This window comes from Nomia melanderi, chromosome 5 (genome assembly GCF_051020985.1).
Source record: "Nomia melanderi isolate GNS246 chromosome 5, iyNomMela1, whole genome shotgun sequence".
NCBI classification, from domain to species: domain Eukaryota; kingdom Metazoa; phylum Arthropoda; class Insecta; order Hymenoptera; family Halictidae; genus Nomia; species Nomia melanderi.
Window position 1 is genome coordinate 19,243,740 of NC_135003.1, and position 21,678 is coordinate 19,265,417.

The window sequence follows — 21,678 nt, forward strand, 5'->3', positions numbered from 1 at the left end:
CTCGTTTCTCTCGTATCTCGTATCTCGTTCCTCGTTTCTCGTTCCTCGTTTCTCGTTTCTCGTTTCTCGTTTCTCGTTTCTCGTTTCTCGTTTCTCGTTTCTCGTTCCTCGTTTCTCGTTTCTCGTTTCTCGTTTCTCATTTCTCATTTCTCGTTTCTCGTTTCTCGTTTCCCGTTTCTCATTCCCAGTTCCGCGTTCCGTGTTCCTCGTCCCGCGTTCCACTGCTTGAAGAGTCTCTTTGTCTGCTGTTCTCGATGGACAAAGATAGAACCAGATTGAATCGGAATCGGACCGAGAGCGAATCGAAACCAAACTACGTAATGGTATGTATCGAGTTTCACGCGATCGTCGTGGATTTCTTGAAAGAAAATTTTATTATAATGCATCGATATAATGCTTTACGATATTACTGATTCAACTGCATTCGCATAAATTGACATGTCGAGTTACGTCATAGTTTGCGTTACGACTAGCACCTGTTTTGAATTTGCAGGCAACTACATTCGGAACTTTGTACTGGCTTTCTTTGATTTCAACGTTTTTCGTAAAGTACTGTAGGTAGACGAAATCTGTAAACACAACCACGGATGCTTCGACGCCTTTTGGCGCGTCTAGCTAGCTGGTAGAGATCGCTACTCGTTCAGCCGTCGATCTTGTAGATCATACCTGTACATCCATGTGCTTTTGCGCCCATTTTTCTAGATAGGTACGTACAAGCCGCGTTTATAAATAGTCAGTTGAAATTGAAATTGTCGAACGACGAGCTTTCGTTGTCATTTCGTTCGAATTTTCCAACAACTGATCGGTCGTTTCCGATACATCGTGCGGATAGAACAAATCAAATTTCTTTCATTCGTCGATAACAAGTTGGCGTTCCATCCTAGATACGTACTGCTATTCGTATACAATAGATTTTGACAATTGAGCACGATATACATAGAATTCAACCGATGACGTGTAATTAAAGTAAAGTACACAACTATTTGACAGATATTCCAGTCATACAAATAAAGTGTACACTTACGTATTTACACATCATGTCAAATGTATACACGTTTTAAGAATGCGCCAAGATCTTATCGACGCGTACGGCTGGGGAGATATTCGATACTCGGATGTAGTATCAATCAGTGCATTAACAATCTTATCGAGTCTTTTACAATACATTAACGTATGTCAAATCAAATTTATGTTAAATGGAAACCGTTGTTGCAATCAGTTTGGACAATGCGTACGAAACGGTAATAACAGCACGGATGAAGTAGTAGGAATAAAGGAAAACTGCAATCGCCTGCACCCTTTGATACCGGAAATTAATTCACTGATCAAACAATCGTAAACTTCCTTTCGAAAATAACCGGAAACTAGACGGAAGTAAATATATTGCTTGGTAACGTGTATATTTATGGTAGAAGCACAGTTCAACGACAAAACTGTTTCAATGCCAAATTAATAATGATAGTCAAATCTTTTTTCCCATTTTCAGAATTCGATACACGCATTCTTACATATCGTACGAACGGATACACGAATTAGTCGATTAAACAAATTTTTCTGCATTTCTGTATTCTTATTAATGCTTCTTCTTACAACGAGCCAACCGAGCCACGCAGGTATTTACACTACCTTGTCGAAATTTCAAGTTTTACGTCTTTCAGCGTCCGTTTAATTAAGCTTTAATTACGCGTGAAAACGCGCGGTACTCGATATCAGTCGAGTGCTCGGTGTGTAACAAATAATCGAGGAGATCCAACAATATCTGGTGACGTGGTCTGTTAAAAAAAGCACCGATAGTTTCATGAATGTTTAGGACGGGCCGTCTCCGTAGCACATACCTACGACACAATAGCATTTGCATGTTTATTTGTCGATCGATGGCTCCTAGAGTCGAGTGGGTATTATGGAGAATGCAAAAACCATATCAATTCCACCGATACTAAAGTGTATCCTGCGTTGTTCGGGAGAAGAAAGGACTGCGAGTCTAATCGGTCAACCTTTATTTTCGCTCATCTCATTTCCGATATTTATTTGCTATTCGTCAATACGGTTACACGCAACCAATCGAAACTATGAACACGACACAAAAGCAGAGAAAAGCAGCTTTCTTGTGCCTGTGTCGCCCCGGGGCCTCCGTCTCCTCTTTGTGTTCTCCTGAACAACGTTGAGAATGAGCAGGTACATACACACAGCACGATACTAAGGTAGTATTCCGAGAAAATGCGAATAAAAGGAAGAGAAAATCAAAGACAACTTGCTTCAATACAAGCAAAATCAAACCCTTGACTTCTGGATGTGTGGCCAAATAAATTTCATTTTCACATCTAACGGCTGTCTTTCTTAAATTTAACTTTCCTTTTTGGTACGTAGTTAAGGCGCCGAGGTCATAATTTCGCATACCACGAGCTGGATCTTTCGGATGAAAAGCATGGTACACTTCTGGAAACTGATCCATGTTTACTTTCAATTTCAGAGATTTTACAACTATAGCATTTCACTTCATTTAACCTCGTAGGTATGCGTTATGTTGACTGGTAACCAACAAATTTGACAAATTGCTCTGTTTTGTTTCCGGCATTGGTTAATTGCCGTAACATTGTATCGACGAGAGTAGCGTTGATACAACATGGCGGTATCGCCGAAAATCTATCTGAGAACCTTTACGGTTGAATATGTTGCTGTTTCGATTCCTCGAGAAAGGAACAAGATATCTCTATTCCATATCTAACCACAATTTTCGAAGGAATCTGCGAACCGATTGGTCGCAACTTTCCTTCGTAGGTAAAGACCAATGATCAAAATGTAAATGAAACGTCAGGGAAAAGATGCGTGAGACGCAAGAACGAGTGGTTACGGCTGGAAGGTGGGGGGAATAAGAAGAAGAAGAAGAAGAAGAAGAAGAAGACCGCTTGTTTTCCTTAGCATAGAGTGAGACGTGATTGTCAAAGAGAAAAATTCAAAGAAAGGAAAATAAGCTGGAACACGTGAACTGCAGTTAGTGTATCCGCCGAACAGCATTGTCTTCGATGCGAGAGCAGCTCTTGTCGCAACGATCCACAAGAAATGTTCGAAATTTTCAAAGTTCAATTTAAAGGGTATTCGAGAATTCTATTCTCGTGAACAATGACACGATCCGCACGGATCGAATTGCATCGGAGATTCCACGGTGCATACATGATTACGAAAAGTGTTGCAATAATGTTACTTTATCTTACCCGGTTGTCGGTACAGTACGCATACAACGACACAGACTCGAGAGAAAAATTTGTACGAAACTGTTGTTTTGGTGATTCCCATGACATAGCCGAATATCGGTGCGACTCATTCAGAGATTCAAACGTTACATGGTCGGCAAAATCGAACGATACGTTCGACAACCTGTTCGGAACACCATGTTGTATGATCTGCGTCGAAAGTGAGTATCACACGATACAACTGTGTCTCATTTACTCTGTGACTCACCAAGAGGAATACCTATTGCGACTCGCGACTAACTTTCAAATATTGCAGTTGCAATGTACGGCTGCAAAATTCAACGTCTCGTCAACTACTCTAGTTTCGAGATCAAACAATTTCTTCAATATTTTCTTATTATTCTCTTTAATATTACCATACGCCTCGCATCTCGCGCAATACAATCTCGAAGATGATACCTGGAAAATGTATTCCCCACCATAGTAAATCGCATTCCGTCTTGCGACTGATCCAACGGAATAACGATGTGTATTGTAACAATCGATTGCATTCGAACGATACGTTGAAGTCAGAATGACTGTTGATTCTTTAGTTTGGTCAAAAATACCGATGATCGTTCAATATATTTCAGGAGGATTCGAAGAGGAAGTTGGATTGGAACAATCGAGACACGAACAAGAGTCGTCGAGCGTTGCAGCAGAACCGAGTAAAAATCGTTCTTGTTTCGAGTCGTGTACCTTTTCAAATGACGGAATAATTCGCGTTTGGGAAGAAAGAAAGCGGACAGGAAATATCAGCGTCGACGATATCGCAATCAATGTGGGTAGCGGCGACGAGAACGACGACGAGGACGACGATTACTATCGTCGGGACAACGACACAAACAAAAACGATACGCGTCGATGGCATTGCGATAGCGTGTTCACTTCGTTAAACTTCTGGGGTGCCAATATTGTGGTATTCGCAAATACGATATACATTGTTCCGTACGCGATAGTAGTGATCGTTTATTTCCTCGTGCCGGGCTTGGGCGCGCGAGCGTACGACAAAGCTGTAATGTGTTATAATATTACGCAAATTCTTTTGAATGGAATTCTCATTAGTATGGGATCCTGCATTCTATGCCACGTGCCGTTACATCCGGATGTTTACACGTTCGTAGGATTATCTCTAATGTTTCTAACGATATCCTCGACATGTTGGCTTTTCGTCATTTGTATCGACATGACGTTGACGATCACGAGATTTCGTTGGGCGTCGCAGATCGATTCGAATCATCATCATCGAGAGAAAATGAAATTTTTCACGTACGCCGGCTGGACGTTGGGAGGATCGTTGCTGCCAACGGCATTGGCTTGCATTGCAGAATTATCTCCGATATTGGCTGAATCGTCTTCGATCAGACCGAATTTCAAAAAATTTCAACAACGCCCAAACTTGTCCGTGATACTGTACGTTACTACTTTTCCGATTTTAACCTGCTTCGCGAACACTATCCTCTTTTGCTATACGTCGTACAGGATGTGCATGATACAAAAGTCGACAAAGTTGGCGACTGAGAATAGTACGACGTATAATGGGACGTTCAAAGTGAGTAAGGCCAGGAAACGATACTTTCTTTTCCTCAGGCTCTATCTATTGATGGATGCACCGTGGATTACGAACGCGTTAGCCGCCGCGTTTACCGATCTTTGGCTGTTGAAATTTTTACGAATGATCCAACCGATTCTCATGCTGTTGGCAATTTTACCTCCGCATACGATAACACGCGTTTGCGGTTGTTGTAATCGCAGTCGTAATCGAGATCGCAGTCGCGATCGCGATTGCCAACTTCGGGAAGCGATCCCTGCTTCGAGGATCGTCGAAACTCCTTGAAAACTACTCGAGTTCGTTGTTCATCCGTCGTTTATGGTCAAGAGTAACAAGTTGGTTGTTTCACATAAATGTCAGGATATTGCCGGTATTCTACCACTTGGACACATGTACGTATAACGATTTGCTAGTTTACAAGATACCTCCGTTCTGTAAATAATGCAGAATACCGGCCGATGCGAAATGAGCGACACGAATGCATTGTAATTTTATCGAGTGTATAGCGGTCATTCCAGACAAACGTTATAAACGTTTCAAAGAACAATCAGGATACGTTCGGTGCGATTGGGCACGCATTTGTAATAGTTTTTGCAGATTAAAACTGGCGTCCGTACGATACTCGTGTATCGACGTCCAAACTACGTGTATACAAACTGTCGAAGGAACCGATGCTCTTTATACCTGGAAAGGAATCCCTACTCTCTCGTATAACCTGATTGCAGGGGCAGTTTACCGTCCTTGAATAACCTCCGGTGATCCAAAGAATATGGCTTACTCGGAACCTTGTCCAATTTCACGTACACAACCGTATGCAACCTACCTATTCGATCGCATCGTAGTCGTGGACACGATAAACTTACGCAAATCGGCCGCTCGGTTCCGAACGATTCCTTGAAGCGCTCCTAGAGTTACCCGACCCACACATGGAACGAAATACACGAACAATACACCGATAACACGATAAATCTCCGTTGCGATCACCGCACTTACTGCAACGCCTAGATTTCGTTACCGAATGGCGCAATGATACCAATTATTAGCTTACATTAATATTAGCTATCCCGTAATCCTGCTTTTGTAAACTGAACGCGACCTATCATATTCCCTCCCGAGTAGTTTTGTCACCTTGTGACACACCGAGACTAAGCTAATCCGATCACATTTTTCATCGTAATCCATCTATAGTTTTTCATATCATATGATTTCGATAATTCTATCGTATTTATCGAAATACATGCTTCTACGAATTTCAATATGCGTGTGCGTCACCTTCTTTACTTAATAAGTGCACGAATAAGAAAATTTGTCGGTAATATTGGAATAAGGACAACTTACGCGTATCATACGTGAGATTTCACGGTACTCGTCTATGCTCGTTCAGTAAGAACAGAACATGAATGAACTCTGAAAATAAAAGTCGGTCCAGTCAGTAGTATTTCCGAATGTACGTATGTACACGAGGGGACGAAGAAAAGGTTGTTACATATTCGCAAACGCTACACGAATCCAAACACTCGAGGCTGTGTGCGGATCGCACTGTCGATGTCACCTCTAACAACAATTATTATTTCACGATACCTTGACGACTTGGACGAGTTTTCCTTAAATTTCTTAAGGAGGAGCAACCAAACATCGTTCTGTAACATTTCTATGCGATACGCCGAAATTATCCGTGGTTCTACTCATGTATTTCTGCATTGCGACAACGATTCTGGTGTAAATGTGCGCTCAAGTGTGTGTTGTAGGAACAGTGGGGCGTATCTATGTATCATTATGGAAAAGACGGGGGTGGGGTCAACTTGGACCAACCGGTATAAAATACACGCTACCAGAAAGGTAGGCAGACACGCAGTTATTAAAGACGCACCGCATCGTCATTCAAGCATCGAGCATCATGGATCTCAAAGTAATTTCACATTTATTTAGTAATCTGTCAGTCTGTTGCGAAAGTAAAGAGAAGGCGGTAAAAAGAAAAAGCAGAACCATTTAACCAATCGATGTTATTCGTTTGTTTGAATCTGTACAGATTATCTGTTGTCTGGTGGGTCTCCTAAGTGTCGCCCGCGCGGGAATCATCAGCCCAGCAGCAGCTACGGTGACAGCAGCAATTCCGACGCCAGCCGCGGCCACCGTCGTTAGAACTGAAAATTACGATCCGCATCCACAGTATAGTTTCAGTTACAGCGTAGCCGATGGCTTAACAGGTATTGTTCCTTAGTTTTCGGTAGTGACTTTGCCATTCGAATGTGTCTATCGATAATAAGTATAGAATAGCGAATGAACTCGTGTCGCAAACGTTCAAGGTGACAACAAAGCCCAAGAAGAGACTCGTAACGGCGACGTAGTTCAAGGCAGTTACAGTTTAATCGAACCGGACGGTTCGCGTCGAGTGGTGTCGTATGCCGCCGACCCTATCAACGGATTTAATGCTGTCGTCCAGAAGGATCCCAGTATTACGGTGAAAACCGCGGTTGCCGCTGCACCAATCGCATCTGTCGCACCTATCGGAGCAGCCTTGCGACCCGTCCTCGCACGACCAGCATCCGTAATAGCTGCAACCGCGCCGGCTGCCGCCGCTGCCGTCGCTGTTCGCCCACAGGTTCGTTGTCACGTATCGTACATCTACTGCAGATTACAGAACAGTTTCATCAACTTTGTTGCTGTTTGTACAGTTGTTGGCGGCAGAACCAGCCGTAGCCACCACGAATCTAGTAGCAGCCAACGCCGGGCTACTAGGTCTCGGCGTCGGACTCGGAGGACTAGCAGTGAGACAAGGATCGTTATACGGTACGCAGGCTCTGCTTGCAGGTGCTGCTTACGGCACTGGAGGCCTCGTTAAAGTACACTAACCGACAGAACGCGAAGCAAATTTACTCGGCTGGGCTCCCCATGTTTTCTCTGTTTCACTATGCTGATTCACTTTGCTCCCTTTTCATTTTCGCATAATCGACCTTGGAACGCAACCGGAAATTTGCCCCGCAACGGTTCTACTCCGATTCCTCCCGTCCGCGATTTATTCTTCTGCGTCCTCCCCCCACACCCCTCCTACTTCTCCACAACTTTCTTTTCGCTCTTACTCTCGTGTCCGTTCTTCTCGTTCCCTTAACGCGTCTTTTCGTTCTTTATCAACGAATGAATTTCCATCGCAGTCCCGCTCGCTGATAATCACTGCGATTCCGTCACAGAATCTGTTCACAGTATCGATGTCGAATATCTGATTTTCTTTCGTAAAGATCTCCGATTATCGTGTATTGCTAAATAATAGTGTAACGCCCCGCACCGTTCGCCGCGAATAACGATCACTCCGCGGTTCGAGAAAATCAACAGACGGATCGCGTCGATCGAACAAATACCGGTTATCGGTTTTCCCACGGGGAACCTTCCCAGATTTTTGGTCTTCCAGGTGTGTACTTTCATTGACGAGCAACGGATTCGCGGTGCACATTTCGCTATCTTATGGACGAGCAAAGTTGAAACTGTTACAGACGAGAGTAGGTACATGTATAAAATCAGTTTACCATGTAGGTAAAATTACACTTGCGTATGCATTCTGTGACACGTGATACTCGTAAGATGCTGCATTTCCTATATAGAGCGATGAAAATTAACGCTAGTGCATAAGGAAACGTTACATTTTGTACAATCGTCGCTTTACTATTTGCTCGTAAGCAAATGTCCGCCGGATGCGAAACGTCCAAGTATTTGATAGAAGGGAATACCAACGAGAGGTGAACGTTACATGTTTCTCATCGGTTTACTTCCCGTCACGTGGATTCACTTAAAGGCACTGCGCGTTTCTAGGAAAGCTACGATTTTTCAAGTAGCGTTATGGGTGAAAAGGAAATAAATCATTTATTTAGCAAACGCCCAACCGAGTGTAATCTTTACGCGAACCCATACCGAATACTATCATTATCCCGCCCCGGCTGAACTTGCGATTCCAATCGACAGTGGAAACAAGGAGGAAAATAGTAAAATCTTTTCCCTCGACCGGTGTTGCAGAAGCGACCGAAACGCATCGTCGTAGAATAAACGGGAAAAAGGCAGTACCGTTTACGTCGATACTTCGCAAAATTGTACACTGTATACTCGAAAACTATGGACTCGGAGTGTTTTCCCGCTCAAGAACCATACTTTGGAAATACTGTGGACATTCTTGACATTTGTCCAGTAAGGGTTTCTCGTCGAGCGATTTCCACGCTCCACAACAATTCAAGAGAGAATTGGGTTTAGAACTTGGGTTTAGTCGAGTCGTTGTCAGTTGCACAAAATGAATACATCTCGTTTTCACAGAATTGCAGTTGCTATTTATTGCGGATGAAACCCTTCGAACGATTTAAAAGAGATATCGCGAGGAATTTGCGTATACGTTACACTCTGACACATCAAACAAAATTTCTCGATATTCGAACTTGTCGCACTCGGTCATTCCTTTTCTCATAGTACGTCAATGTAAATACAACACTTGATGTCGCCAATTCGAAACTCGTTCTTCGCTGTCAAGAAAAGCAACACGTACCACGTGTTTGAATCACATTAAGACAAACATTATACAAAACAGCTACAATTCAGGACGGAAATTAGAACATGAAAGATTCGATCGTACCTACTGAAAAAGAAATGCAATATCTTCTGTGCATCGATATACTCGAACAACCATTCGTAAAAAATAATATAGAAAGAATGAAGACTTGCGATGCGAATTGACGATTGAGATTGAGACTGAGATTACGGAACAGTTCTCTAGCAAATAACTTTAAGGAAAATACAACTATACTACAAGTCCGCCGCAAACTGCTACAGGATGAACAAGGGAAACTAGCGTCGTTTCTAGTCGCCGCTAAAAGCGAGACGTTAAACGAAATTAACTTGGGTGCACCTCGATTCACCAATTTTATGTGAAACGTACCCAATTTCATATCCGCATACGTACAAGTTGTAGTAGTATGAGGAAAATTCGAAATTGTCTTTCAATCCCATCGCTTCGCATCGCATCACATCGCATCGCATCGCATCACATCGCATCGCATTCACTGTACCTTCGGCAGGTCGGCGTTACAATTCAAATGACTTGTATTCAAATAGTTTTACGTAAAATTGAACTGAGGACAATAAAGAAAAATAATCGATGAAACATGTATGAACAAGAATTCCTCAATGTTTATTAAAATATCACTGTTTGATCAAATTTTTGAACTTTTCAGGGCCTGAGAAACGAGCGCGATAGCCGTGAAAAGAATGTACAGAAAAATATAAAAGTATCGTTGAAACGCAATGAAAAACTTGGATCGGTATTTGACCGAGAGACCGGAGCATTTGCTGTGATAACGATACGACTAACCGGAAACTGACATTAAACTCTTCGTATCGATCAGGTTAGTATGATTTCTGCTGCACTTTTGCTACTCGAATATTCTTCAGCCGATTTCAAAAAGAGCAATGTAACTATAGTTAAGTACATGCGTATACGTTACACGATCTAAGCACCCTCCATTTACGTTCAGCGTGAACATTTCTATTCCAATTGTAATTGCAATTATTTAAAAGAAACCAATCCAGGTACAATAAAGTTACAATTATGTACAAATTAGTTGTGTATATAAACATATATGCATTTATGTCTACATATGTATAAATATACTTGCGCATATACGTCTCACTCTCTGAATCTCTCACTCTCACTCTCACTCTCACTCTCTCTCTCTCTGTCTCTCGTACCCTTCCACTGGCTCATCCGCCATGACTGATTGTGCGAGCCCGAGCGTGCACGCGCATCGTGTATTTTTGTGAAGAATATTACGAATATGAATAAACATAAAAATATGCACGAAAAGAGGAATCAGAATTAAGAATGAGAATGAAAACGAGAACGAGAACGAGAACGAAAATGAGAGAATGAAAATGAGAATGTGAATGAAAATGATGACAATGATAATGAAAATGAGAATGAGAATGAAAATGAGAATGGAAATGAGAATGAAAATAAGAATGAGACTGAGAATGACAATGCACTTATCCTATATCACATTTGTAATGCGTAAACCAACGCCCTTCTACCTCTTTTCTCTCCATTCTCTCTTTATTCCTCTATTTTCTCTATTCTCTGTATTCTCCTAAACGTTCCGCCGGCATCATTCCTTTCATTCTATTTTCCTTCCTTGAACAAAAGTATGAAACATGTATCACAATTTTCTAGAAGAAAAGAAGGATACATGGCGATATTCTGGCAAGATAATCACGAGCACATGAAAATGTGTAGCAGGCAAACTTTGTAGTCACGTTGAAAGAGTGAAATTCTTCACGGTACACCGCAGAGGACCGGTCGGTATTCGGGCTTCTCAATCGATAGCATTTATCTTTGTATCCGTGTCGTCGGTATCTATCGTCGGTGGGCCTGATACCAGCATCTTTTCCTTCAAGTACTGGTAGTTTTTCAGTCGAGATACAGCGTAATCCTGCAACGGACGGAACATTGTTCGAAACATTGTCGAATCGATTTGCCGAAGAACAAGAAGGGCAAAGGCGAGAAACCGGCCTACCCAATATCCAAATGGAATTTCGGAGAGTTTGGCGTTGACGATGCTCCATAAGCTCCAAAACAAGTGACTCGCCAAAGAGAATATTTTGATCTCCGTCATAATTCGTTCCTCTTCCAATGTCCCTTCTTTGCCAACCGTCTTTAAATAACTTTTTACGAAGTTGAGCTGTCGAAGAAAGGATAACGTTAAATCGAAGAAATGACATTGAACGGAAGATAATTGACCGAACGATACGTAAAAAGACAAGTGGTGTATACGTATCATAAGAGTACGCATGTACGTGTACATATGCAAATACATACATATGGAGATACACGAGCGCGCGAGGACGCTCGTGAACGCTCGTCAGCTCGAGTTGTCGCGAGTTGTCGCTGGCACGCACGTGTACATGTACGTTTACTAAGAATACTCGAAACGGTACTCGACATGAAACAAGAATTCATACCAAAATACGCGTTTCGCGGGCAGAGAGCTAACGTGTCCAAAGAAAATGTACGTATGTATATGCGAGTATGTACTTGAGGGAATGTATAGAAAAACCGCGAAAATGGCGCGTAATTAGCGCATAGATTTAGCGGAGCGAAAAATCGTCTGAATTCTCTAATCGGAATAAATACGCGTTCGTAGGGACATTCTAATTCGGATTCGAAAGCGGACATTTAATTGCGGTGAATGAAGTGTCTTAACTGGAAATAACGCGGTTTTACCACCCATAAGACACACTGTACATTTATGGATCGACTATCGAGAGTGCGTGTAGAAGTACTCTAGAGTCGTAGATGCGCAGGTACGGGACTGATGTTGCAAAGGTGGGTGGTGGTGGCACCGGTCGTTCTGGTTCCACAACGTACGAGACAGGTGCGAGACAGGTGCGAAACAGGATCCATCATCGCACTGGCAGATCGATATGCCGCCCAATATTCCGATTAGCAGATCGCAGGCATCAGCCTTGTCTCACCGAATCGTGGTCCTGTGAAACTAATATATACACACGCAGCAGACGCCAACCTGTCCTCGATCAGCACTCGAAGACTCTCGAATTCGCTCGACCGAGTATGTACAGTTACGCGTATTCCTCTTTGCGCATTTCTCATGATTCTACGTCTCGCGCAGTAACGGTATATCACTTACGGACGGTTTGGAGGTGCGAACAACGGGTACCCGTGTATGCAACAATTCGTGTATATCGAAGCGTGCCCCGCTATAACCACGAGAAGGAGGCAAGTCGAAAGGACCGGGGCGTTGCGACTCTTGTAGGACATTTCGGATCTATCGGGGCGAACAGCTCAGAGATTTCTCTGCTAGTGCGAAACGATCCGATCGCGATCCAAATTAGATTTTCAATGTTCTTACCAATATTCGTTCGTTACACGTTATCCGAACGTTACGGAATCGAATGACACATACTCGTGAAACTGTACTCGTCACAGTAGCTCGTGCATTTACCACAGCATAGAGAGGAATCTTTGCACGCTTTCCGAACCAACGTGTCCTGCAAGAGAAACGTCTCTCGTCCTCGCGTTGCACCAACTCTCGCACAAAACGGATAAAATTCACTTGAAAAGAATTCATTCGATTAAAAAGGAAAAGATCACCGTGACGTATTTCACAGGATACCTTTCCATCGATACCGTGTGTGTCACTGGAATCATTTTTAAGACGGATGATGTTTAATTTTTCAACACACGAATCGAATGTGTTGGTCAATGAGAAATGATGTCAAGGATTTCGTTCGACTCTTAACGAAACGCCCGTCCCTTTAGTCTGTTTGGCGAAACATCTTGTTACTGAAATTTCGTTAATTTCGTTAATTTCGTTAATTTCGCGACGGTCGGAACAGGATTTGTAATCGTAATCGTAACCGTTGTCGTTGTCGTTGTCGTTATCTTGATCTTTATCATCATCATTATCATTATCATTGTCATTGTCATTGTCATTGTCATTATCGTTACCGTTATCGTTATTATTAGCATTAGAGTTAGCGTTTATGGTTGCGATACAAATCGCACATTCGTTTCGTTCGATCGTGTTCGAAACGCACAATCAAGTTCTTTCGAAAAAACCGAATGAATCGAACAGAGAATTATAGGACGAAACAATCTCAGAGATACGTATATGTATGTGTACACGCATACTCATCCAATGCACATTTATAGATGTGTGGATACACGCGTCCGTATGCATGGACACACGCGTACACATATCGGAGGATAGTAAAACGGAACGCGTCTTACCCGTCCATTCGAATGTTTAGTAATGTTTTGGGAATCGGAGTCGCACGTCTCCGACACATACCTTTTGTTCTTTCGTAGGTCCGGATCCTGTGCGTTCGTGGAAGAAGGGGTATTCCGCCGCCGTGTAATCGTATTGCCATTCGATGAAGTGATTCGCTATATCGAATCCGCGGTAGTTGTAAGAACAGTATTCAAAGTCGATAAGAACCAGTTCCGGTTTTCGCGTGTTTTGTCTCAAGAGTATGTTACCTTCCTGCATGTCGTTGTGACAGAAAACGACCGGATACTTTTGCCGCGATGCCAGAGATCTGGAAATGTAGAGACTGTTATCAGCCTGTTATCGGATTACGTACTCTGCGCGAACGCTACTTCAACATTAACGTTCACCCCGTTTACAGTCCTATACGATCGAGATTCCAAGACTCGATTGCGCGCATTCTTTCTCTCACCTGAACCATTTAATCTCGTGATCTAGATCAATCGAGCGTATCGCGTTTACGCTCTTTGCGTGTCGGACGTCTATATCTTCAAGGTTCTCGAGAATATCGGATGTCGTGTCCAACCATTTCGCCATAGTATCCCAAAGCCAGGTTGGCTCTTTGCTTATGGGAACTTGCATCATATGAATCTGGCCCATTTTCTCGCCTATCATGGAACTCAACGTTGGGTCTGCCAATTCCTTGGTGAGCAACGGTCTAGCGGGTATGTACTCCTCGATACGACCGCCGGGGAATATGCCATGTAATTTCGGGCCGAGCCGCCTTTCCGACAACAACGTGAAAATCACCGATTCCGTGATCAGCCCCTCCAACGCTCTCTCCCCGTGTACTTGTCCGTACAGTCGTAGCAGGACTTGTCGCGGCTCTCCGCGAATCGGAACGGCTCCGTTCGGCAGCTGAACGCTGTACAGCCAATTGCTCAGGCCACCACTGTAAAATCAAATTCGGTTACATAAGTACTCGTGTTTGCGCGCGTCGCGCGTCCTCGCCGCGTTCTCGTCGCGTTCTCGTCGCGTTCTCGTCGCGTTCTCGCCACGTGCTCGAAATATTTTTACGCGAGCGAGGTCGCCGTCGTCTCGTTACACCGACTCTTCTACTCACCTGATACGTTTCAGTGCAATGTTCTCCGCGGTAACGTGTTTCCAAACTCCGTGGAGATAATCGCGACATATACGCGCTGCCATTTCCCGCATCTCCGGATTCTCTTCAGACATCTAACGTACAGAACGTAAACCAATGTTACTAGAGAGTATCGTCGGTCGACAAGACGTCGCGAATTTCATTCTCGATACGAAATCAAACAGATTCTGGATTTCAGCGAAATTCATCGAAACTCTAATACAAACGCAATCTCGAACTAGGAACAAATCAATCTAGAAATTATCATCGATCCTTCCTACGAATAAGTTGTTTGGTTTGTTCCCAGTCGTACTCGCACAAATAGATGATATTATTTCTATGGCATGCCAACGTTCTCTTACCAACCAACAGAATCAAAATAACAAACAGTTTACGATATTCGATAATTCCAGAGAACTCGACAGTTGCTGCCCTCGTTCGAATCGAACACCTTCCGACGCCGGGGTCAAATGCAGTTGCACCCCTTGTTCCTGCCGCGAAGCGCATACAACAGCTTTATGGTAGAAAGTTATACGAACAAACGTTGATCGACGAACGTTACATCCGACGTGGTTTCGTTGACCGCAGATGCGAGGAGTGTCGAACACAACCGTAAAATATACAGCTGCAACGAAGCGTTTCTATCTTTCGCCTTTATCCATTATCCTAACGCTGTCTGTTTCTCCCGTTCCGCGTGGGCGGATTACCTTTCAACGTGGACTACGATGACGCGCATCGCATTTCGTATCGACTATTCGAAACAAGACGAAAACACGAATATCTCCTACGGAACGTAGACCGACCTAAACGCTTGTATTCGCGACGCACATCGAACGCACCCAGAGCGAGAAGCGCCGCCTCGTTGGCTCGTTTTCTTACTCCCCCGAGAGACTTGCGCGAAAGTAACGATCGATATTTCGTTCGGTGCATTATGATCGTTCGCGATCGGTTTCTCAACGCTTCCTCGTGTAAATCCATGCTCGATATCGTCCTCTCGGAAGACCGGCGCTCCTCTCGATTTCTTCAACTCAATTTCTCCATTCGTAATCTAAATTTCTTTCGCCCTCTACATACCCGTGAAACATGAAAAATATACACTCGGAAATTCATTTATCCCACGATTCGCGACAAGTTTCCGATTCGGTTCGAGTTGGTCTCGTTTCAGCGATAAGCGATGCGTATCCATCGATTTCAACTTTGCCAACTTTCCCGCTTCGCGTTTACGCGGTACGCGATACGCGTTGTGTCACGGTCGCTGTTGCATCGCTGGCCTCGTCTCGTTTCATTTCGTTTCGTTTCGTTTCGTTTCGCGACGTCGCGCTACGCCCCGCTTTGCCTCCTGACAAACATTGTAAAACCTTTCCCCGCATAAGAGCGCTATATTTTCAATCTTATTCGAAATGCGAATCATTTTCTACCATTAGAATAGAATTGTCCTATACCAACGTGTACCGTGTAACGTGTAACGTGTAACGAATAGATCCGTCCGCGTGGAAACAACCGCGACAATTCTCACGACAATCGACATTTTCGAATATCTCGCTAACGAACGCCTTCCATTCGAGTTCGTGTCGGTCATACGCTACGGAAGAAAACAGTCTACACGCGGTTCTCTCTTTTCAACTTTCATCCATTCTTTTACTATTGCGAGATAGGGAATGCGCGATAAATTCAGAGATTCCGATGAGAGCCCAAGTTCCAAGATAAGGGTACTTATCGTTTAGCGAACATAACGCCCCACAACTGCCGCGGCGATACGTTTTTACTCGGTGCTGTTCGTCTTTAGCTCCTTACGCGGAACAGTATGGCATTTTCTACGAACAGTGCACGAGCTTTTACATCTCGCATTAAGGTGTAGCGACAAAACGCACAGCTACTGTCCTTAATGGATGCACAATCATTCCCCGAACGAAATTTACCTATTATACTTTCATAATAGGTAAATAGAGCCAACAATCATCATGCGTCGTTATCATTGTCGTTACAACAGAATCATACACCAGACTCACTCTGCTGAGAAACAGATAACCGACAGAGTAACTGCTGTTGCTTCTTCTCTTTATACAACTCGCTCTTCCGCTCTTTCTATTTAAACGAAAAATTCAATTTTACTTCCGTTCAATTGTTCCCGATCGAAAAGTATCTCTCGCAAACGTGGACTATTCTTCGAAATCTCTATATTCGAATATTCAACATTTCTGATCACGCATATACAACTTGTACACGCGTTAATGCTTTTCCGAGCTATGCTGGATTAGATTTCGAATTTACAATTAAACTGAACAGTATCAATTGCTTTCTCGACCAACTTACAGATTAGAATCGAGAATCGATTAGTTACCAACTCAAAATCGTTCGAGGTGTCGTGGCTATATCTGATTGGGGGATTTCAGGTCTGCGTAGTTTCAAATATTTTCCTCCGTTTTAACAGGTATTTTACCGACATTTCGCTAAACTACGTAACATGTTTGCACGTTTGTACGTTTGCACGCTTGCACGTATAAACGTATTATATCCTCTCGCGCGAAGTCGTGACACAAAAGCTAAATGACACATGGCAAGGGAACGAGATAAGCGTTGAATAAAACATTATCTTAATTCGACGGAAAAATAAGGATGAATCATTATGAACTGTACAACTTGACATACCTTGTTTCCCAAGCCCATCTTTACGCTTGCTATGTTGCTCGGTAGCGGAATATTATATAGCACCGACTTCTCTGCTCTCTTGCAGAGTACCCTTCTCAAACTGAGCAGCGCAAAGGATTCAACAGTCGTGTCAATCTCACTCGCTGCTGTCTGTCCGTCTGTACGGCTGCCTGGTTTCTCTTTTTTTATTAGTCTCGACGTTCGAACCAGATTTATAAATCCGATTTCCCCTTGTTCCGGAAACGTGAAAGGTTAAAATTACAGTTTTCTACCAATCGCGTGCACCGAACTTTCCTCCTTTTCGAGGTGTGGAGTTGCCGATCAATGGAAATTCACAGGCGATCAAACGAATCGATTCGATCACCGTTATTTCTTATGTCAGGATTATCTTATCGATTATCGATATTCGAGCATCCGTTTAACAACGTTGTTTTGAAAACTTCAAATTTTCAACGAAGCCTAATCAACGATTATTATCACTGTTAAATGCAAGAATAATTCTTTCACCTGCTCACTGCAAGCACAAATATGCGATCTGAGAATTCCAAGATACTTCTTCTCACCAACGATATTATATTCTTTCTACCCAAACAGATTTCCTCCTTGTCTGTTCTTTTTTTACACGACTCTCGGTATATACGAATTTCTGGAAGCACAGCTACAAGACGCAGATGCTAATCAAATGTACGCGTACGCAGTTAGTGCATCTGTACAAATTAACACGGATTATGCCAAGCAAGCAACTACAAAAACAGATGCGACACGTTACGAGAGTCGACCAATGAGCCTTCGACTTCTTCCCTACCCTGGTACTCTAGCGACGATAGCGCCACCACTATCATTTCGGATATACTACTCGAGTACCTACTTGACAGTAAGTAAGCAAGAATGCTGTTGTCCTCGACATTGGTTTTCGCGCGTGCGCCTAAGCTTGTGTGTCCCATCCGTGATCAAGGAAAAACCATGGCATATTTGTTATATTTCAGTTTTCCAATTTTTCCATCAATTTAGTGTAACATTTGTACACTGTATAAATAACAGTCCATGGAAATACAGAAAAGAGCAGATCCATTAATAAATTAACGATTCAACGAATTTCAATTGTTTTCGTTCGCTTCATGCTTGAAATCTTTTAAAAATTCTTTGTTGCGCAACACGGAATCGTGAAGCACGCTAATAAAATACAGTTAACGATAAACTAATACAAAAAAGAATTTAATATATTTACAGTACAGTACAGTATCGTACATCGAAATGATCGAAAACACGTTACGATCGTATTACGTCGTAAAATGTGTTTATTTCAATACCCATACTTTTCGTTAAGACTCGTCTTTCCATCTCCCTTTTGTCCTTGCGGAGGAGTCCACATGGAGTAATTTTCGGCATAAACATCTTGATCGCAAGATACAACTTTTTTACGCATTTGCCCATCTCTTTTCATTGCCCCTATTCCTTCCCCTTTTCGTTTCTTATTTTCTCCCTTAAACTCATTTCTATCGAGTGTAGAAATAGCATCGTAATCTGTAGCAGCAGCAGCAGCAGCAGCAGCAGCAGCAGCAGCAGCACCAGCAGCACCAGCAACAGCCCCAACTTTCCTGTTATCGTTATCGACGGTGTTGGCAGCAGAGGCAGGAGTACGAGTATCAATGGTAGTAGCGGCAGTAACGGTAACAGCAGCAGATTCGTCCTTCTTCTCGTCTTCGCTGTCGGATTCTTCTTCGGATTCGGCTTCCATTTCTTTTTCGGTCGTCATCCGCGGCACCAATCGATTCTTATTTTTCTTCGACGACGTACTGTCTGGTTTTTCTTGCTAAACGCGAATAACAAATTAACATTACGAACGTAAATAAGACATAGAAAAACCAATAAATTTACCTTTCTACGCTCAAGTACGGAACGTTGGATTTTACTCGCTTTCGACATCTCTTGTAAATTTGTTTTAACGCGATTAGACACTGGATCTATCATTGTTGTTGTTGTCGTCGTCGTCGTCGTCGTCGTCGTCGTTGTTACATCTTGTTGAATAAGAGCCGGTAAATTTGCCGGTCGTGTCAGATTTAATAATTTAATTACATCCGCTTCTTCTTTGCGAAGAGACTGTAATTCTAATTTCATTTTGGCAATGTCGTTTCTGGACAACGTCGACGAATTCAAACTCGACATAAAAGCATCCAACGCGTCTTCTTCCGGTGTTTCCTTTCTAGTATTATTTTCATGTTGCCAATTTTTAATCGAGTCCGTTAAATACGAGATGCGCTTTACAACTTTTGTATGCCTCTCCAGCTGAAATGAAAAGAAACAATACGAGCAGTGTATAGCGTGAAAACAAAATATATATATATAGCTATTCAATCACTTGCTTACCAAGGAATCATATGTTTCCACCTTTTCTTCTAATTTACCAGCCAGACGCATTCTTTGTTCACGTTTCCTTTCTATGGATCCTGTTCGATCCAAAAAGTTGTCCTCGTCCGAATCATAGTAGTCTTCGGCTTCCCAATTTCTTGTTTTTCTCTTCCTAGCTTCTGCAAGGAAAGACAACGAGAAATGTTAAGAAAATAAACTGGAAAAGAAAATTATAAATTTCGTACCTACCGTGATGCGATTGTCTCAATAATCCATATTTATCCAAAATTTTACAGGCTTCGAGGGCGCATTGTACAACAGCTTCTTTCTTTTTCCCTTTGACGAGAGCCTCCACTTTCAAAGATCGACCAACAATGTCTTCTATGGGTAGACTACGATTTATATATATATATACATGTATAAAGGCAAACGGGAAAAACATTAAATACGTGCAACTGTAGCTTAGGTAGTTTTCATGGTTTGGACATTATTTCACCGAAATAAGGCTACTTACTCTACCCAACAGAGGAATCTACCGGGTCCTTTATCCTCAGTTTTATATTGTAAATCGTAACCTTCTCTCTCGTACCATCCTCTTAATGTTTTCTTAGGATCATCCAAAACTAAATCATCGTCGCCGATAGAAGCATAAGGATTTTCTTGTACATCCGTTTCTTCGTTGGCATCCTCACCCATACCCCAATCGATACCATCGTTCTCGTTATCTTCTTTAGACATGCTCAGATTTTCATGGGACCGTGATTTTTCCAATTCTAACATTCTCATCTCCTAAAATATTCTTATCGGTTAGAAATATTATCGAGCAGTAAATGCTATGGTCTTTATTTAACAAAATTTAATATACCTTCAGTTCCGATACCGTATACAAAGATTCTTCTTCTACGTCGTCCAACGGGGCTTGCAAAATGAATTTTCTTTGGCTACATCCAAATCTAAGCATATGGCCTCCTCTTACTCTTACGTAAACATTAGATTTTATGCGATTTCCATTCCAAAAAGTACCATGAGTACTGCCAAGATCGTAAATGTAAAGACCTTTGGAATTTTCATTGTCATCTTTCTTTCTGTACTGTAGAACCGCATGATATCTAGAAACAGTTGGATGCGCCAAAGATATGTGGCATAATGGTAAGCGCCCGACAACATGAAAACTTTGTTCCTCAAGCGAAATTGTCTCTACGATGACTCCAGATTTCAATACCTCTAGTTTGTAATTTTTCTCTGGCTTTCCTCCCCACGATGGTTCCACGTAAGGAAAGGGCAGATCCTTTTCATCGGTACAAGGTGTGGATGATTTAAGATGTTTATCTTGACATTTTGAACGCTGAGGATCAGTTGTCGTGATAGGTTTCTTAAATATGGAATCAGTGGTATTGCTATCTGGGATTTTCAATGGATCACAGAAGATGTGACTAGAATTTTCTTCGTCTTGCGGTTGTTTCTTTACATTTTCATCGCTCGAATGAGTTTCCGTCAATTTGTCATCTTTTGCTGCGTGCACCAATTTTTGGTTGTTTGCGTTGCTTTCCATATTTAATTCATCGACACAGCGGGAGAAATGTTCGGTAATTGTAACATATAATATTCCATGTATCCTTAAAGATGTGGCATTTACTAAAATCACTTCAACTCTTGATACCGCTGCGTGTTTCTTCGACTTGTTTCCCTTTACTTATCAATCGTGTAATGTATAAAAACAAACCTTTAAGGTAGACCAGTATAGGCAGGAAACAGTACATGGAAAAATGTGTCATTCAAGCCCTCTAGTGGCCAGTGCTACATCTTTTTTTTTAGTAACATTTTTCATAGTAACATTATAGGTACAAAGTTAACGGACAAGATTCCGAGTTTACAACAGCTCATAAAACAGCTAATGCAAAGCCAAGGGCATATTATGCATGTGTAAAGACGGTTGCAGTTCGGCAGGGAATTTTTGAAGCTTTTCAGTATACCTGTAATGTGTAAGACAAGGACAAAGAATTA

At 42.4% G+C, this 21,678-nt stretch overlaps 4 protein-coding genes across 12 annotated transcripts; 2 read left to right on the forward strand and 2 right to left on the reverse strand.

Annotated features, from left to right (window-relative positions):
- Positions 1–127: 127 nt before the first annotated feature.
- Positions 128–10,598, forward strand: CPR5 (cuticular protein 5). Of its 3 annotated transcripts, none has more exons than XM_031971353.2 (5): positions 128–323; positions 6,812–6,989; positions 7,089–7,384; positions 7,458–7,572; positions 8,788–10,598. In XM_031971353.2, the coding sequence occupies exons 1-5, from the start codon at positions 255–257 to the stop codon at positions 8,943–8,945; spliced, it is 816 nt and encodes a 271-aa protein (XP_031827213.1). In that variant the 5' UTR covers positions 128–254; the 3' UTR covers positions 8,946–10,598. The 3 variants fall into 3 exon arrangements, with proteins under 3 accessions (XP_031827213.1, XP_031827215.1, XP_031827214.1); XM_031971354.2 differs by lacking the exon at positions 128–323 and adding an exon at positions 6,560–6,691; XM_031971355.2 differs by having other exon boundaries at positions 7,458–8,902.
- LOC116424655 (uncharacterized) lies at positions 2,888–5,174 on the forward strand. The gene is made up of 2 exons (XM_031971333.2): positions 2,888–3,412; positions 3,824–5,174. The coding sequence occupies exons 1-2, from the start codon at positions 3,121–3,123 to the stop codon at positions 5,065–5,067; spliced, it is 1,536 nt and encodes a 511-aa protein (XP_031827193.1). The 5' UTR covers positions 2,888–3,120; the 3' UTR covers positions 5,068–5,174.
- LOC116424657 (choline/ethanolamine kinase) lies at positions 9,070–18,152 on the reverse strand. 7 transcript variants are annotated; one of them, XR_004234520.2, is made up of 7 exons: positions 17,326–18,150; positions 14,659–14,771; positions 14,008–14,487; positions 13,620–13,866; positions 11,325–11,489; positions 11,025–11,240; positions 9,070–10,942 (listed from the first exon to the last, which is right to left on the reverse strand). XR_004234520.2 is itself a non-coding variant. In XM_031971336.2 (7 exons), the coding sequence occupies exons 3-7, from the start codon at positions 14,769–14,771 to the stop codon at positions 11,124–11,126; spliced, it is 1,122 nt and encodes a 373-aa protein (XP_031827196.1). In that variant the 5' UTR covers positions 15,216–15,301; positions 15,384–15,491; the 3' UTR covers positions 9,070–11,123. The 7 variants fall into 7 exon arrangements, 6 of the variants coding, with proteins under 6 accessions (XP_031827196.1, XP_031827195.1, XP_031827197.1 ...); XM_031971336.2 differs by lacking the exon at positions 17,326–18,150 and adding exons at positions 15,216–15,301; positions 15,384–15,491 and having other exon boundaries at positions 9,070–11,240; XM_031971335.2 differs by having other exon boundaries at positions 9,070–11,240.
- Positions 18,153–18,521: 369 nt separating this feature from the next.
- LOC116424654 (kanadaptin) lies at positions 18,522–21,425 on the reverse strand. The gene is made up of 6 exons (XM_031971331.2): positions 20,540–21,425; positions 20,189–20,463; positions 19,924–20,066; positions 19,693–19,853; positions 19,204–19,611; positions 18,522–19,138 (listed from the first exon to the last, which is right to left on the reverse strand). Exons 1-6 carry the CDS (start codon positions 21,224–21,226, stop codon positions 18,629–18,631), a joined length of 2,184 nt encoding a protein of 727 aa, XP_031827191.2. The 5' UTR covers positions 21,227–21,425; the 3' UTR covers positions 18,522–18,628.
- Between the last annotated feature and the right edge of the window lie 253 nt (positions 21,426–21,678).

What these genes read in the sequence shown, in the direction of transcription:
- CPR5 (XM_031971353.2), top strand. Translation starts at nt 255, where the DNA reads ATGGACAAAGATAGAACCAGATTGAATCGGAATCGGACCGAGAGCGAA. An exon ending in CGTAGCCGATGGCTTAACAG is followed by an intron (nt 6,990 to 7,088) that starts GTATTGTTCCTT and finishes CAAACGTTCAAG; the next exon opens with GTGACAACAAAGCCCAAGAA. An exon ending in CCGTCGCTGTTCGCCCACAG is followed by an intron (nt 7,385 to 7,457) that starts GTTCGTTGTCAC and finishes CTGTTTGTACAG; the next exon opens with TTGTTGGCGGCAGAACCAGC.
- LOC116424655 (XM_031971333.2), top strand. Translation starts at nt 3,121, where the DNA reads ATGACACGATCCGCACGGATCGAATTGCATCGGAGATTCCACGGTGCA. An exon ending in TTGTATGATCTGCGTCGAAA is followed by an intron (nt 3,413 to 3,823) that starts GTGAGTATCACA and finishes AATATATTTCAG; the next exon opens with GAGGATTCGAAGAGGAAGTT.
- LOC116424657 (XM_031971335.2), bottom strand. An exon ending in GACCTACGAAAGAACAAAAG is followed by an intron (nt 11,490 to 13,619) that starts GTATGTGTCGGA and finishes TTTCTTCGACAG; the next exon opens with CTCAACTTCGTAAAAAGTTA. An exon ending in AAATTCCATTTGGATATTGG is followed by an intron (nt 11,241 to 11,324) that starts GTAGGCCGGTTT and finishes CGTCCGTTGCAG; the next exon opens with GATTACGCTGTATCTCGACT.
- LOC116424654 (XM_031971331.2), bottom strand. Translation starts at nt 21,226, where the DNA reads ATGGAAAGCAACGCAAACAACCAAAAATTGGTGCACGCAGCAAAAGAT. An exon ending in ATACGGTATCGGAACTGAAG is followed by an intron (nt 20,464 to 20,539) that starts GTATATTAAATT and finishes AGAATATTTTAG; the next exon opens with GAGATGAGAATGTTAGAATT. An exon ending in CCGTACTTGAGCGTAGAAAG is followed by an intron (nt 19,139 to 19,203) that starts GTAAATTTATTG and finishes ATTCGCGTTTAG; the next exon opens with CAAGAAAAACCAGACAGTAC.